Source organism: Melopsittacus undulatus, chromosome 9 (genome assembly GCF_012275295.1).
Source record: "Melopsittacus undulatus isolate bMelUnd1 chromosome 9, bMelUnd1.mat.Z, whole genome shotgun sequence".
NCBI lineage: Eukaryota > Metazoa > Chordata > Aves > Psittaciformes > Psittaculidae > Melopsittacus > Melopsittacus undulatus.
Genome location: NC_047535.1, coordinates 13,586,112 through 13,601,058, shown reverse-complemented (window position 1 = coordinate 13,601,058; position 14,947 = coordinate 13,586,112). Strand labels below are relative to the sequence as shown.

Here is a 14,947-nt window from a genome sequence, read left to right as displayed (position 1 = left end):
CAATACCCCGCTGGCCTGCATGCCGAGGCTAATTTTAACCCTGGAGCCAGGCCAAACCGGCCCGAACTTTCCTCGCTGAGATGTATCCCAGCCATTTCCCTTCACAAACAAAGCCCCCGTGCCAGCCCCGCCGGCTCCGCAGGCAGCAGCACACTGCCCAGGGTCTCATCCCGATGGACAGGGCAGGATTTGCCCTTCAGTGGGTGCTTTGGGCTGCTGGAAGCCTCCCACTACCCACAGCACATGGGTCTTTGGGAGCTGGCTGGAATGGGGGATGCTGGCTCCCCAGGATGCTGGAGCAGCTCCGTTTTCCACAGACATCTCTGGGAAGGAGGTGGGAGGGTTTTTTCTACTGACAATTTTATTGAAAAGGCTTTGGGACTGGGGTTTTTCCCTTTTTGTTGTTTTTTTCTCCCTTTTCCCAGACAACAAAGAGGTGCCCTCGGCCTCTGTGCTTCTATTTAAAAAGTGATTGGTAAAAATGCTGCAGAAACATTTGCGAAAAATGGAAAATATTGAAAACCTCTCGTGACAAAAAGAAACAAAAAAATCATTCTCTTCTAAATAAAGATCTTCTTCTTCTTCTGGTTTTCTTTCCATCAGAAAAGCTTGGAGTGTGCAAAATGTCGACCGCTTGGATTTCTTCTTCCCAGCAGGCTGGGATGTGCCCACCTCCCTGCTGCAGGAGGGAGGGCTGGGGAAAGCTAAAAATCACCGGAGGTACCAGCACCGTGACCTCCACGTCCATCTCTCTCGTGACACCCCCCGTGTCCCCACCAGACCCGTGGGGGGGTGGGAGGTCCCCATGGAAAGAGATGGCACATCCAGCCCATGGGCGAGCCCTTCCCTGCCCACCCGGGAAGGGGGGAAGAAAGCCCAAAGGTATTTGGTCACTAGCGTGATGAGTTCCCACTGGGTCTCAGCCTGTCACAACCGGAGGAGGTCTGCGGGGGAGCAAGCGGAGGTGTTAGAGGTTGTCGTACATGCGCAACGTCTTCTCCAGCTGCTGGCTGACGCGCTGGTAGAAGATGATCTGCTGCTTCAGGTAGGACTGCATCATCCTCTTGAAGTCAGCCACGCGCCGCTCGTGGAAGTGGTTCATCTCGGCCTGCAGCGCGAAGCCCACCACGCGGCAGCGCTTGCGGATCCCGTCCGCCTCCTCCTGGTCCATCCGGCCCTCATCGCTCATCCGCTGGCTCTCCTTCACCTTTGCGAAGGCGCCTGGGGGCAGAGGACAGGCTGAGAGGCTGATGGATCCCTGTGATCCCCCTGCCCCTGCCATCCCCAGCCAGCACAGGAGTAAGGGAATCTGCGTGCTCCAGGGCTGTCATCTCCCCTTGCCCATCTATCCCCATCCCTCTCCTCAAGGAGTCTTTTCCCTCTGGATTCCAAGCCCCCCAGCTCATTTTCTGCCCCATCCCCAGGCAGTCAGCCTCACATTTAGCACATTTTTGGGAGTCTGGGCTACTGGAGGGCTGCGACTCAAGGCTTGGGGTACAAAGCTAACATGGGGCAGTATTACCACAGCCAAGCCCCCTGGCCAAGCCTACCCCACAGATGTTTGATGTCCCCCCATGGATGGGGTTCAGGAGCAGCTTTTGGAGACCCCAGGCTAGGAAGCGGTGAACTGGGATGCAGGAAGGGCATGCAGTACTGGCTGGAACTCGCTGGGAAAGCATCTCCCTCTCCCAGAGGCAGCTGATGCTCTGACACCACTTTTCCCCCCTCCTTCCATTTATTTTTACAGCTCGGTTTCGAAAGAATCTTGCCTGGCTCCGGCCCTGCATTCCTCCCCCTCATTAGCACAGAGGTTTCAGGCAAACAGAGATCCTGTTTGCCTGAAAACAGGATCTGGCCCACAGATCTTTCCCCTCTCCCTGCCCTTCACTGGGTGCACCAGACTCAGGGTTACAGTGCTCCGTCGTGCCAGCCCTGCTCCCAGTGGAGAGGAGGAGGAGGAAGAAGCGAAGGTTGGAGGCCAAATCCTGCCTTCCGCTCTGCCCACACAGCCTGGCTTCCGGATGGGATCCAGCCCCTCTTCACCGGCCATGTAAACAAGGTGGGGAGGGACAGGCAAGTAGGGGACCTGCATCCTCCCCTTTGCCTCCCGCAGGGATGCAGAGCAATGCACTGACACGTGCGGATGCCCTGGCTTCACCCCAGGGAGAGCTCCCTGCCCCCATGATCCAGGAGGAGTGCGTGGACTTCGGCCCCGCTCCCAGCCCCAGCACACCCGCTGCTGGGTGCAAAGGGACACCCAGCCCTGCCTGAGGCCTCCCATGGGAAAGGCAAAGCAGACACTGCTCACCCCCTCCTGCTCCCTGATACCCCAAATACTCTGGGGACTGGTGAGGGGGCAAAGGGGACACAGGGAGCCTCCAAGGTGCCTGCTCCTGGGCTCAGAGGGGCAGGGACCTACGCCTGAGTTTGACCCTGGCTGTCCCCAGGAGGTCCAGTGTGGCCAGGGGACTGCAGCAGGGCTGGAGGAAAGAAAGGACACATCCACATCCCACCAGCCCTGTACAGCCTCCCCCGGGCCCAAGGCCATGTCCCAGCCCTGCAGCAGCAAACTTGAGCCTTCACCAGGGAGGGAGGATGAGGAGGAACAAGTAGTGGTGGATGCGGATGCTCATGAGGTCAGGGCAGGTCACCCTGGAGCGAACAGCTCCTGCTCAGGGCCTGGGGGGAACAATGACTGCGTTGACCCCTCCAGCAGCACTTGAGGAGCCCACAGCATCACTTGGGACAAAGCCTGATCCTGGACCCAAGTGCCGCAACAGCCTCTCCCAGGCTGGGGCAAACAGGGAGCTGAGCCAGCAGGGACCATGCTGCCTCCCTGAGAGCCACAGGCCCCCACCCTCAATCCCACCCCTTATCCTGATATCCCATTCCCATCACTCCACAGCACAGGATTTCCTCATTACATCCTGACCCCCACTCACACGGGGCCATTGTGCAGATTAGGCCATCAATGCAGGAGAGCCACCCTTACCTTTCTGGAGGTGGATGATGTCTGGGAAGTTGGAGAGGAGCCCTTGGTACAAAGAGAGAGTGTCCAGCATGAGGAACAGGTCATTCTTGGGCTGCTCAGCGAACATCTCCCCCACGGTCTCATATGTCTTGCCCGTGTGGGAGATGGCATTGTTGAGGGCGTCCAAGCTGTAAGGCGGGTCCATGTGGAAGGAGTGGCTGATAGCTTGGAAGGCATTGCCCAGCTTCTGGAATTCCTTCCGGAAGCCCCCCACGTGCTTGCGCACCAGCTCTGAGGCCACATTGGTCAATTGCAGGACGCTGTCGTCCATCTTCTTGCTGAAGGCCTTGAAGGCATCCACGCGGTCCTCCACGTCCTGCAGGTCCTGGTGCTCCGTGGGGATCTGGATGGTGAGGAGGAAGCTGGCACCCACCATCTCATCCTTCTCCGCCCGCCGCTTGCCCAGCTTCCACTGCTTCTCGTCGCGGCAGCAGAGGAAGTGCTGGAAGCCCTCGTACTGGGAGAGGACGGGATGGCTGGTCATGTGGTCCATCCAGAGGATGAGCCGCCGCTTGCGCTTCTCAATGAAGTCCTCCTCGAAGCGCCCGGTGGCCTGCTTCTCGGGCAGGTGGGGCACCGAGATGACCGTGAACTTGTGCAGGAGGCGGTTGTAGAGCCAGTCAAAGTGCTTGTACCGCCGGTACACGGGCGAGTTGATGTTGCTGGGGGTCAGCTTGTAGGAGATGTAGCTCTTGATGCCCTTGAACTTGGTTTGCTTGGTTGGGTCCTCCACGGAACAGATGAAGGGGTGAGGGTTGGCCCTCCACTGGGGGCCTTTGGAGCCCATCTCGATGCAGTACACCTCGGCGATCTTGGACATGAGGGGCACGTCCCCTAGGATGAAGGCTTCCACCCCCGAGCGGACGAAGCAGGAGAAGCGGTTGAGGTTCCTCCCCACCACGCTGCCCCTCTTGGAGGAGCTCATGCTGTCCTGACGCTCCAGTGCCGGCTTGGGACGGTAACCGGCGTGCTGGTCATGCCCATAGGCTGGTGGGTACTGCAGGCTGGGCGATGGATGCCCATTGGTGCCTGGCGCACTCCGGGGCTCCTCCACCACCGTGCACGCATCGTCCCAGTCATCCCAGTCGTCATCATCATCATCCTCAAAACTGCCCTGGTAGGGGATGCTGGGGTTGGAGGGAGCTGTGTAGAAGGAGTCGTGCCCAGGGGAGCCGGCCGGGCTGCTGGAGTAATCCGTGTAGTTGGAGCCTGACCGGGAGCGGAGGATTTCAACATAGGAGGCTGGGAAGAGGCCGGTCTCCCCACGGCTGTTCTGACCCTGTAACCACCCATCCAGGGAGTTCTCGCTGAAGATGACGAGCTCCTCGTTCTCCTGGATGCTGATCTCCTCTTTGTTTTCGCTCTGGAAGTTGTAAAGCGCTCTGGCTTTCAACGCCATGGCCGGGCCCGGGGGCACACACAGCAGCCAAAACCCCCACACGCTGTGGGAATGGGAAAGGGCTCAGCCGGTTCCTCAGGGAAATAGAAAAAGCTGGAGAAGAAATCCCCTTCGAAGTGTCACCAATGTCCGTGTGTCCAAGTGACCCCCCGATCCCGGCACCCCGGTTAAGAACACCATTCCCCGGTCAAGCGAGCAGCATTCCTGTAGTTCCTGCGGGATGTAACCCCCGGCAGGACCCGGAGCTGAGCTCGGCCATATCCTCCCAAGTTTTAGCTCGCTGGGACGCTGATCCCGCAGTTTCACTTTCCAGGAGGAAAAGATGTTGCTGCCAGCAAGGAAATCGATCCAAAGCGACTTTTCCCGGCGCTCCTGTGGGTAAAACAGCGTCGGCTGGTGCCGGAAAGCGCCGGGAACCGACCGCAAACGCAGCCCAAGCTCCTGGTGATCCCGGCCCCGGGATTTTGCAATTCCCTTCCGGCCGCGGGTGGTTGTTGTTGGGTTGTTCTTGCAGGGCTTTTCCCGCTGGAATCCGCCGATCTCCCGCAGGACCGAGGGCACGGGCTCCCCGCAGGCCCGCGCCGGGGCCGGTACCGGGAGCTCCCGGCGGCTGCCAGCGCCGGCGGCGGAGCGGAGGGAGGAGGGATCCCGTCCCGGCCGCGCCTCCCGCCCCTCCGCGGGCCGCCCTCACCGCATGGCCGGTTCGGGGCGCCGGGGGCACCGCTCCTAGCGCTCGGGGCTCCGGTGCCACTCTCGGTACCGGGGTCCGGTTCCGGTGTGTGCGCCTGCTGCGCGCTGCCGGGGCAGCTGCCCGGGGCTGCCGGTGCTGGTGGCAGTGCCCGTACCGGTGCCGGCGGCGGGGCTGGCCGCCAGCCTCCCGTGACGCTGCCCGGTGCGCAGCCCGGGAGCAGCGGCAGGGCGCACGCTGCCCTCTGCAGGCAGCCAGCCCGGGGCTCGGCTCCCGCTCGCACCAGGCCCGGCCGGCGGCACCGGCCGCTCCCGCTTCCCACCCGCGTCCCGCTGCCCGCCCCGGGCACACCGAGTCCCCGGGGGGGCTCTGCCGTTAACCGGGGAGAGCAGGGCACGGAGCCTCCAGGCCGCAGGAGGGCGCTGCAGGCCGCTCCGGGCGGAAGCGCGTCAGGGCGGGCGTTGCTATGGAGGAGCTGAGCGCGGCGCTGGCGGCCGGCGTGTGCCTGGCAGCGCCCAACAGCCCCGCGGGCCCGCACCCCCGCCTGGCCGCATACAAGCCCCGCGGCGGCCCGGGGCAGGCGGAGCGGCGGGAGCGGCTTCTGCGGCTGCAGCGGCAGTGAGTGCTGCCCGCTTCCCTTAGCTTCCCCTTCGCTTCCCCTTCGCTTCCCCTTCGCTTCCCCTTCGCTTCCCCTTCGCTTCCCCTTCGCTTCCCTTGCCGCCCAGCACTGCGGCCGCGGTGCCTCCCGCTGGGGACAACCCGCGCTGTTCCTTCCCCCGCAGGAGGCGGCTGGACTACGTGAACCATGCGAGGAGACTGGCGGAGGGTGACTGGGCAGGGGTGGAGAGCGAGGGCGAGGAGGGGGAGGATGCGGAGGAGGAGGAGATGGACGTGGATGCTGGCAAGAGGCTGCCCAAGCGCTATGCCAACCAGGTGAGGAGCTGGTCAGGGCCAGGCAGGGGGATGGGGGTCAGCAGCCACTGGGGGGGCTGCACGGGGGCTGGGAAGGATGTGTCCTGCCTGTGCGGTGCTCGGGAAGGAGCTACGCCTCAGCTCTGTGCCGTGTTTAACTGGAGGATGGATGGAGATGGGCTGCCTGTGTGCTTAGGGAGATTCCAGCTCAAGTTTGGTATGTATCACTTGGTTCAAGAGTTCTGTCTCTCCCCATGTTCGGGACACCAGGAAGGGAAACCTCAGTGGGTGGGTTTTATCAGCCTGGGCGGCATATTGATCCTGAAAGACTCACAGCTCCCAGGTAACTATAGCCAGGGCATCCCTGGAGAGCTCACCTTGTCTGGGCTCTTCACTCTCGTGTTCAGAAGTCTCTAGGCTCTACCATGTATTTAAAAGCAAATCAAGTGCTGGAGTGAAGCTGGAGTGTGAACCAAGGTAAGGAGTGCCCAAGCGAGGCCATTGAGCCCTGTGTTGTAGTCTGAAGCTTTGTTAGCAGCTGGGAAGCAAAGAAAAGCTTGGGGGGAGTCTGATTAGAGGGAGGGAAGGAGTCGGCCTCCTACCACAGGGTGCTGAGCAGCACAGGCTGCCTCTGGCACATTCAGTGTAGCTGCTGAAGCCAAGTCAAAGCCTTGTTCTTTATCCTTGAGCTGTGAGTTTTCCACAGCTTCAGGAGAGTTGTTACCCACTGTTGTTTGCTCCTGGATTTCTCCGCAGCTGATGCTGTCAGAGTGGTTGGTGGATGTCCCTGAGGATCTGGAGCAGGAGTGGATTGTAGTGGTGTGTCCCGTTGGGAAAAGGGCGCTGGTTGTGGCATCCAGGGTAAGCAGCAGCCATGGTGATGCTGGTAAAGCACCTGTACTTGTTTCTCAGCCAACATAAGACTGGCCTGTGTGTCTGGCTTGACTTAATCTTTTTGCTCTCCTGCTTCCTCACAGGGCTCAACATCAGCTTACACCAAGAGCGGCTTCTGTGTGAACAGGTTCCCATCCCTGCTGCCAGGGGGGAACCGGCACAATTCCATGGGCGAGAAAGGTAACGGTGTGAGGAGGCATTTGGGATAGAGAGAGTTCCCTGCCTTTCCCCGTGAGTGTGTGTGTGGCAGGCTCAGTGCTGCTGCTCCAGCTTCCCTGAGCCATGCCTTTGTGTGCTCCTTACAGCTTGAGGGCTCTTCCTGTACCTCTGGGGATAAATAAGCGTGGACAGTATCCAATACCTTTATGCTAGATAAGAACAGCTTCTAATGAGCTGCTTGGTTTACTGGTACTCTTAAACCTCAACATCCTCTCTGTCTTCCCAAAGAGAGCTGTGTGCAGTGTGGTTTATTTAATACCTTTTGTAGCTTCTTGCTTGCCCTGAGGAGAGGTTACTCTTTGATAAATGCCATTTGCTGGAACATGCCTTTGCTTGTTGTGCCCCTGGCTGGTACCTCTGTAGTCTTGTTGGATTCCTCAAGCTAAAGGCTTTTTGTGGTCACAGCATGTGTTAGCAGAAGGGGATCCCTCTGCACCTCACGGCCTTACATCAGGGTAGGCTTAATGCAGCAGCTATTTGCTCTGGCATTTGCCGGTTGGGTTGGGCAGTCCCTGGAGCATGTCTGAACCTCCTGTGTGTTTGTGCACGCAGTGTACTGCATCTTGGACTGCATCTACAATGAGGCAAAGCAGACTTACTATATCCTCGATGTGATGTGCTGGAGAGGACACCCTGTTTATGACTGCCAGGTACTGAATCCCCCTCCTCTGCCCTGACCTCCTTTTTGTTCCCTGTTCCATCAGCTGCTTTGCAGCCAGTGCCGAACATTGCCCACTATGCCACAGGATGAGTATTTTATCTCAGCAGCACCATCATCTTTACAGGTTGTGCTGGCTACGGGAATAGTGGGTGCCTCTTTTGTGGGTACTGGGGGGACATAGCAGATTTGGGGTGCTGGCTGGTTCTGCAATGAAGCTGAGTCTGTGCAAAGGGATGGAGATGCTCGGCAGGGGCTCATCGGTGATGTGTAGCGGATAGTCATTATGTCTGCTTCCTTTCACAGACTGACTTCAGATTTTTCTGGCTTTCCTCAAAGATCCAAGAGGAGGAAGGGCTGGGAGAGAAAAGCAGGATTAATCCCGTAAGTTCTTTTGTACTCAGGGGAGGAGGACGGGGGGTGAGCTCTCCTGTTCAGCAGGCTTCAGCGCTTTCTTTCACAAGCGGAAACTGCTTTTGTTCGCCCCTTACAGATCAGGCTTCAAAGTGTACTTCTGATGAAATGGGATGCCACGTTCAGGATGTAAATAGAACCACTGAACATTGTAAATGAGCATGGTTTTATGTTGCTCAGCCAAAGTGCTGAGGGAGATCAGAAAGCAGGGTATCAGCTAACTTCCACGCTGCTTTTAGCTTTCCCTTGAAATGCAATGGAAAACCAGTGTGGTTTCTACAGGGGCAGTGTTGGTTGGCAGCCTGGCTGCAATGGGATTTATTCTTGCATAGTCTTGTGGGCTCACAAGGCAAGGGGAAAGGCTTGTAAAGCTTTAAGTTCCCTCCTGTTTAAGCTCACTGCTGAAGGTGTTGTTTGGATGCTAGATTGTCTCCTGGAGTCCCTCCTAGCAAGAATAAAGTGTTCTCTCTCGAAGACTTAAACACGGACATCAGACTAGAGCCCACAGCAGCTTGAAATGGATTTTTTGTGGCCAGACAGAAGAGATTTGGCAGCCTGGTTTATGGGACATGGTTTGCAAAGTGGGAGCTGGTGGCTCTGCATCCCCTGTGTGTGCTCAGCCACAGCAAAGCAGAGCAGCTCCTGGGGGCTGGGCAGATAGTGGTAAACGGGTATGGCTGCTCCTGTGCCAGCAGCGATGGTATCTGTATGTGGAGAACATCCTGTTCTGACTCCAATGGGAATATCCACAAGACAGCTACCTAATGAAGGGAGGTTGTTTCAGCTTTCATTTCCTGGGTGGAAAGAGTTGCTTGGCTGAGCCAGCAGCCTGGAGCAGACGTCTGTCTGCTTTGCATCCTGCCCAGAGGTCATCATTTTCTATTTCGGTTAGAAGAGCATCTCAGGGTCAGCTCTCCTGAGAAGTCCTTCCTGCAGTCTTAAAATGCTTGGAAAAAAAAGGTATGGGGATCATGTGGGAGCTGTGCACTGAGGCTCTGCCATCCACATCTCATTAAATGCCAGAGAGGGAGTCGTGGAACTGGGATAGCAAAATACCTGAAATAAATCATTCTGGGCACTGTAGATTTCATGTTCTCTGGGCATTGTGGGTCTTCTTTTAAAGGTCACCTTCTGTTTTGGGAATTAGGTTTGTGAAATTGCAGCCAGGTACAAGCTTTATCCAGCACTGATGGAGAGATGGTGGGGGTTACTGCCAACAGCCATTCCACCCCATGCTCTCTGGTGGCAAGGCTGATTTTTGTAGGCGTTCAAGCACTCCCAGTCTGTCCAGTGGGCTATGCTTGGCACCAAAGCACAGCTTGGTCCTGCTGTTTTGCCTCTACATCTGGGGTTTGCTGTTCTGAATCCCATCAAGAGGTCTGTCTGTCCCAATAACCCCTAGTAATCACAAAGACCAGTTTCTAAGGGAAGAGTAAGAGATTGGAGATACCCATCATGTTTCCCTCCGACTTCATCAGCCAGTGGTTATACCTATATCATGGAGTTAATGGCCACCAGAGAACCTGCCTTTCAGGAGCTGGTCTGATCCTTTTTCGAGCTTATTTATGCTTTTAGGCCCCTGATACCCTGTGGCAGGAAAGCCAGAGTTTAATGATGCTCAAGATCTCCTCTCCAGTTACTTTCCTTCACTCTCTCCCTCTCACACTAGAGCAAATCCTCCCTCCCTGTCTGCCTCCACACTGGTGCTGGGTTCAGTGACCTGTTCTGCTTTAGGCAATGCAATTGTCTCTCTTTTAACCCTCTTTTACTCTTTCAGTTCAAATTTGTGGGCCTGCAGAACTTCTCCTGCTCTGCGGACAGCCTGTGTAAGGTGCTGGCTATGGACTTCCCCTTTGAGGTGAGAACATGGTGGGGGGCTGGACCTCAGCCTTAGAGTCAGCCCCACTGCCAGTGCTTGGAGAGGCATGTGCCCTTTGTTCAGGAGCTCTGAGCTGTGCTGCTGTTCCCCTCTGTAGGGGATGGATGCCTTTCATGCACATGGCTGATCTCTTACCCTCTCACCAGGTACAGGCTGCATCCAACCAAACTAATTACAAGAGTTAAGCCACGTGCATTAGCACTCCCCCTCTTTGGGCAGCCTTAGTTTGCTGCAGTTGGCAATCTGGCAGAGCCTTTGGGGAAGGCGGGGTAAGTGCAGACATGCAGACTGCCTCCAGAAGCAGCACAGCTCACGTTCATGCAGCAGTGTGATGGACAGCCCACCTTTCCAGGGCCAAAGCTGCTTCTGCCTGCTGCCCTGGGTAGGCTCACATGGGTACAGGCGTGAGGATATCTGCCATGTGCTTCCTTATGCAGTGGTGTTTCTCCAGAGGTCTGCAGGGTGGGCAGAATGGTGTCTTTCTCTGCCCTCAGCCACAGGCTGTTTCTTTAGTGTAGCTACTTCCATCTGTCTGCATGTGAGGCACTCAGCTATCTTGTGTCTCGTGGGGAGGACGGGGAAAGGAAAGGTGCTGGGAAGCTCCTGATGGTTTCTGAGGGGTTTGGGTGTTAGCAATGGGCATGTGAAACATATTGGGGCTGGAGGCAGGTAACTGCAACAGGCATGGCTAGGAGGGATTCAGATGAGTCTGTCCTGCACTTACGACCATAGGATCTTGTGGATGGGATAGCATGAGCTCTGCTCTTTGCTTTAGTACAGAGCTGGCAGCCTCCTGCCTTTGGCTCCTGCAGCTCTTGGCTCACGTCAGGAGCCATTCTCTCAGCAAGAGCAGCTGAACTGGACACCTGCCTTGCTGCTTCAGCTTTAGGAGTAGGTGCTGGTGTGCTGTTCTGCTGACCTGTGGGAGAAGGGCAGTGCAGGCAAACCCATGTGCCACCCATGTTTGTGAGCAGCAAGAGGGGCTCTCGTGAAAGCAGCTCGGTCTGCTTTAGACCAGCCTGACTGACCTGGTGCTGCAGTGGAAGAGGATGGAGGCAGTGGCATTCCAGCAGTGTCAGTGACAAACATCTGGGAGCCAGAGGCTCCTCCAGTGGCTGCAGCAGTTCCTGCAGAGTGCCCAGTCTCAGCCCTATGATCAGAAACAGCCTCTATAGAGGTTACTTGTCTGCTAACCCAAAAGCCACGTGAGGGCTGGTTTGGCCTTCTGCATGTCAAAGCCAGGATAGTCACTACAGAGGGGTGGAAAGTCCCATCCCAGGTTTCCTACAGCTGAGTTGCTCAATGCCAAATGCTTTGAGTGCCTCTGTAGAAACAGCCATTGCTGTATTTACTGCAGAAAGGTTTGTTCCTTCCTGAGCCATCTGCCCCCGGGAGGAAAGGCTGGGGAGAATTGCCCCACTGTGGTCGAAGTAGAGAACTTGCAGCCTGTGAGGGAGCCTGTTGCGAAAGGCATGGGGAGGGAGGTGGAGTTGAGCAGTCTCCCTTATGATTCAGCTGTGATTTGCCTCCCAGGTTCTCTCAGGCCAATACATGCGACCCCAATAGATGAAATGTGGCCTAATTTGGCTCAAATGAGATGGTAACACCCAAACTCCCCATGATGCCCCATCCAGGAATGAAGAAAACTGTGGGTCCCTTCATGAGCCATGGGTCCCTTCATGATGGCCCACAAGAGGGAGCCCAAGAAATCCTTGTAAATAGTTTCCAGCCCCAGCACACAACGAAACAAACTTTGCAGAGGACAGAATGCAGCCTAGCTACAGACAGTACAGCATAACAGAGATCTTATGCCTGGCCCTAGCATTTGGGATCCTTGCAAGGCTCTAGTGCATGAGGTGGTGACAGAGGGGGTCAGTGCTTTCAGATCTGGGTCTTCAGAGTTAATCTGTAACCTCCAGTTAGGACTGGAGCTGGTGTATTCAGCTGAAGTATCTTCCACTGAATCCAATGGACTTTGGCTCAGGTGCCTGGCACGGGGTTTGGAGTGGATCTGAGGAGCTGTTGTTCTCCTCGCAGATCTGAGGAGTAAAAGAAGGCAGGGGGACCCTGTGAGCCCCACGGAGCACCTAAAATCTGCAAAGCAGCCTTGAAGGGTGCAACCCTGCCAGGGCAGCTCCTCAGCAGGTCTGAGAGGCAAACCTGAGGAGTTTGAGGTGTCAGCCCTTACTCTGCTGTGGCTGGTGTCAGAGCAGTGACTCACGGGAGAGACTCAGCCAACACATCCAACAAACGGGAAGGAATAGGGAGGAACTGAAAAGAAGTCAAAGAGAGGAACAACATCCTAATTCCACCAGGCTGAGCTGCTTGGAATTCTTCAGCTTGGGGGAGATCTTTGGAGCTGTCGGGAAGGCAAAAGCCTTTCCATGCTCTGAACTTTACCAAAACATTCCTGTGGGTGCCGGAGAATCCCCGTTGCTCATCAAGTGCCTGCACCCACAGGAATGGGCTGGATGTGCAGGCGTGGTGCCACAGAATGGGGCTCTTCCCAAGGCTTCCCACGAGGCAGGGGGAGGGAAACGCCTTGTATTTTAGGTGTATATTCCAGGAGTTACTGCTTGGGGAAGGGCCTGGGAGCAATTCAGCCCGAGGTGGGCTCTTTTTCATGTCTCTCCTGCCCACTCAGCCACTCTTAGTCATGGCCAAATGGCCTTTTAAGAGCTAAGAGGAGCAGCACCTCCAGCGTTAGTCAGCCTGACAGCAGGATCCAGCCTTCCCAAGCACACCCCTGGGAAGTGCAGGAAGAGGGGGAATGCAGATCCCTGAGCATAGTGGGGCAGTGGGGGAAGCTCAGCCAGCTGCAGGGTTGCAGAGTGAGGAAATAGCAGCACAAGAGTTAAACCTTGTTAAGGCCTAAACCTTCAAAAGTCCTGAGTGCCCTTAACTGTCATTGATTGCAGGAGAAGTTCCCTCTTGGGGAGCATTAGGAATTCATTGTGCCTAAGGCAGCTGGAGGAGGCAGCAGTTACGCTCCTCAGCATCACCAGCTCTGACTAATTACTCTCCAAATGTATTATTTAAAATACCCTTAATCCAGTAAAGTGGCCTCTCTGTGCATTTCCTTATTCAGAAACCCCATGGCTTTCCTGTAGGATGGGCTCCCAGAAACCAGAGGAAAGCGCTGGTTGTGCTGAAGTCTGCAGGCTTGGAGGATCTCAGGCCATAAAATCCTCTGATCCCGCAGGTTTCTCCTTTCCCTTCCCCTCTTTATTGCACTGCTTGAGGAAAAACGATCCAGCTGGGAGGTTTGGCCTGTGAATGGAGCATGGGGCTGTCATCTGCTGCCCTGGCATCCACCTGCAGAGCCTGCAGCTCTGTTCATTCACTCCCTGTCTCTTTATACAGGTTGACGGTCTTCTCTTCTACCACAAGCAAACCCACTACACCCCTGGCAGCACCCCGCTGGTGGGCTGGCTCCGGCCCTACATGGTACCTGAAATCCTGGGGCTGGCTGTGCCTGCCACTGTGCTCACTGCCAAACCACACTACGCTGCGCGGCAGCTCCAGCAGATCATTGAGAGCAAGAAGAGCAAAAAGCTGGCAGCAGCAAAGGGGGACCCGAGCAGTGCGGCGGCCACGAACGGACACTACGAGCTGGAACATTTGTCTACCCCTCAGCCAGGAAGCTCTCCCGAGGGTTGGGATGGAGCAGGGAGCCACATGGAGAATTAGGCTGCTGGGACAGAGCAGTTGGGTAGGAGAAAGGAAATGGTTCTCTGCTTCTCACTGTCCCTCACGCTCCCTGAGAAGGGGGCAAAGGTAATGAAGATAGGATGTGTTTAAAGGGCATGAAGGCAGAATGTCTGCTGCAAGTGCCTCTGGGTTATTACGATGTTGGGTTTTTGTTAGTTCTCTTTTTTTGCCAGGGCTTTTGTGAAGCCTCAATGGGACTGCCCAGTTCTTTGCTAAGGTGGTTGTGGGTTGGGAAATGAAATGATCCATCCCACGCTGCAAGGTTCCTGCTTCAGCTCCTGACCCTGCTGCTGTTAAAGCCCCTGGCAAAGCTCCAGCATAGGAACAGTACTCAGAGGTCCGAGGTGCAGCTGCTGCTTGTAGCAGCTCCACCTCCCCAGCCCCGGGAATCAGCCTTTGATCCGGCTCTTTCCCCAGCCCTTCTCAATGCAAGTGTTGTGGTCAATGCCCTTCTGGGAACCCAAAGTTTACAACAGGCTGCTGTAAATCCAAAGGCTGGGCTTTCCACACCCCACCTCACAGAGAAAACCCCGATTCCCCTGCATCCCCTGCCTCCAGGCACAGCTTTGTACAGCACGAGCATGGCAGGAGCCTGTCCTTGAGGCTTTCCTCAGTAGGGGGAGGAAGGAATGGTTTTGCTCTGAAAAACGCCAGCATTGATCGTGCCAAATAAAAGGTTTCTCAGAAAGACAAATTCTTGAGTGTCTTCCTGCTACCTAAGGGTGGCTGCGTGCTGTGCCTCCAAATAGGGCTGAGAAAACTGCTAACAGCACTCACTGGAGAAGAGGAAATGCTCCTGTGGGTTCCATTCTCCGCTGTCCCTCTTAGCTTGGGCCAAGCCCACTTTGCGAGCACCAGCTGCTGCCTCTCCCTGGTTTTAGCACGGAGGAAACGATCGTCCTCAATATCCACAGGTTGTTTTCCAGAGGGAGCTGCAAACCCTCTTGCCATGGGGTGAAACACCAAGCTAAACACAGCTCTCATCCATGAAACTGCCCCGGAGCAGGGCCCGCGTCCAGGCAGAGATAGGGCGCGCGGGGCTGGCTGCCTGCAGATAGCGGGGGCACTTGTATCCTGCCCTCCCACCCCTGGCTTTCCCAGAAAAAGGCTTGTTCCCGTGCCAAGCGTGTGGGCTGCCTGCG

General features: G+C 56.3%; 2 protein-coding genes across 2 annotated transcripts; one reads left to right on the top strand and one right to left on the bottom strand.

The window, feature by feature from the left end:
• Positions 1-338: 338 nt before the first annotated feature.
• SNX33 (sorting nexin 33) lies at positions 339-5,495 on the bottom strand. The gene is made up of 2 exons (XM_005145725.4): positions 2,993-5,495; positions 339-1,221 (listed from the first exon to the last, which is right to left on the bottom strand). Exons 1-2 carry the CDS (start codon positions 4,428-4,430, stop codon positions 968-970), a joined length of 1,692 nt encoding a protein of 563 aa, XP_005145782.1. The 5' UTR covers positions 4,431-5,495; the 3' UTR covers positions 339-967.
• Positions 5,478-14,495, top strand: SNUPN (snurportin 1). Its single transcript, XM_034066036.1, has 8 exons — positions 5,478-5,736; positions 5,901-6,051; positions 6,787-6,891; positions 7,008-7,104; positions 7,696-7,793; positions 8,108-8,185; positions 9,993-10,073; positions 13,458-14,495. Exons 1-8 carry the CDS (start codon positions 5,585-5,587, stop codon positions 13,782-13,784), a joined length of 1,089 nt encoding a protein of 362 aa, XP_033921927.1. The 5' UTR covers positions 5,478-5,584; the 3' UTR covers positions 13,785-14,495.
• Positions 14,496-14,947: the final 452 nt, after the last annotated feature.

Bases quoted from the DNA above. Each gene is read 5' to 3' on its own strand.
- SNUPN (XM_034066036.1), top strand. From the start codon at position 5,585: ATGGAGGAGCTGAGCGCGGCGCTGGCGGCCGGCGTGTGCCTGGCAGCG. The intron at 7,794-8,107 runs GTACTGAATCCC...TTCCTTTCACAG, and splicing joins ACCCTGTTTATGACTGCCAG to ACTGACTTCAGATTTTTCTG. The intron at 8,186-9,992 runs GTAAGTTCTTTT...TTACTCTTTCAG, and splicing joins AGAAAAGCAGGATTAATCCC to TTCAAATTTGTGGGCCTGCA.
- SNX33 (XM_005145725.4), bottom strand. From the start codon at position 4,430: ATGGCGTTGAAAGCCAGAGCGCTTTACAACTTCCAGAGCGAAAACAAA. The intron at 1,222-2,992 runs GTAAGGGTGGCT...CTCTGCCCCCAG, and splicing joins CATCATCCACCTCCAGAAAG to GCGCCTTCGCAAAGGTGAAG.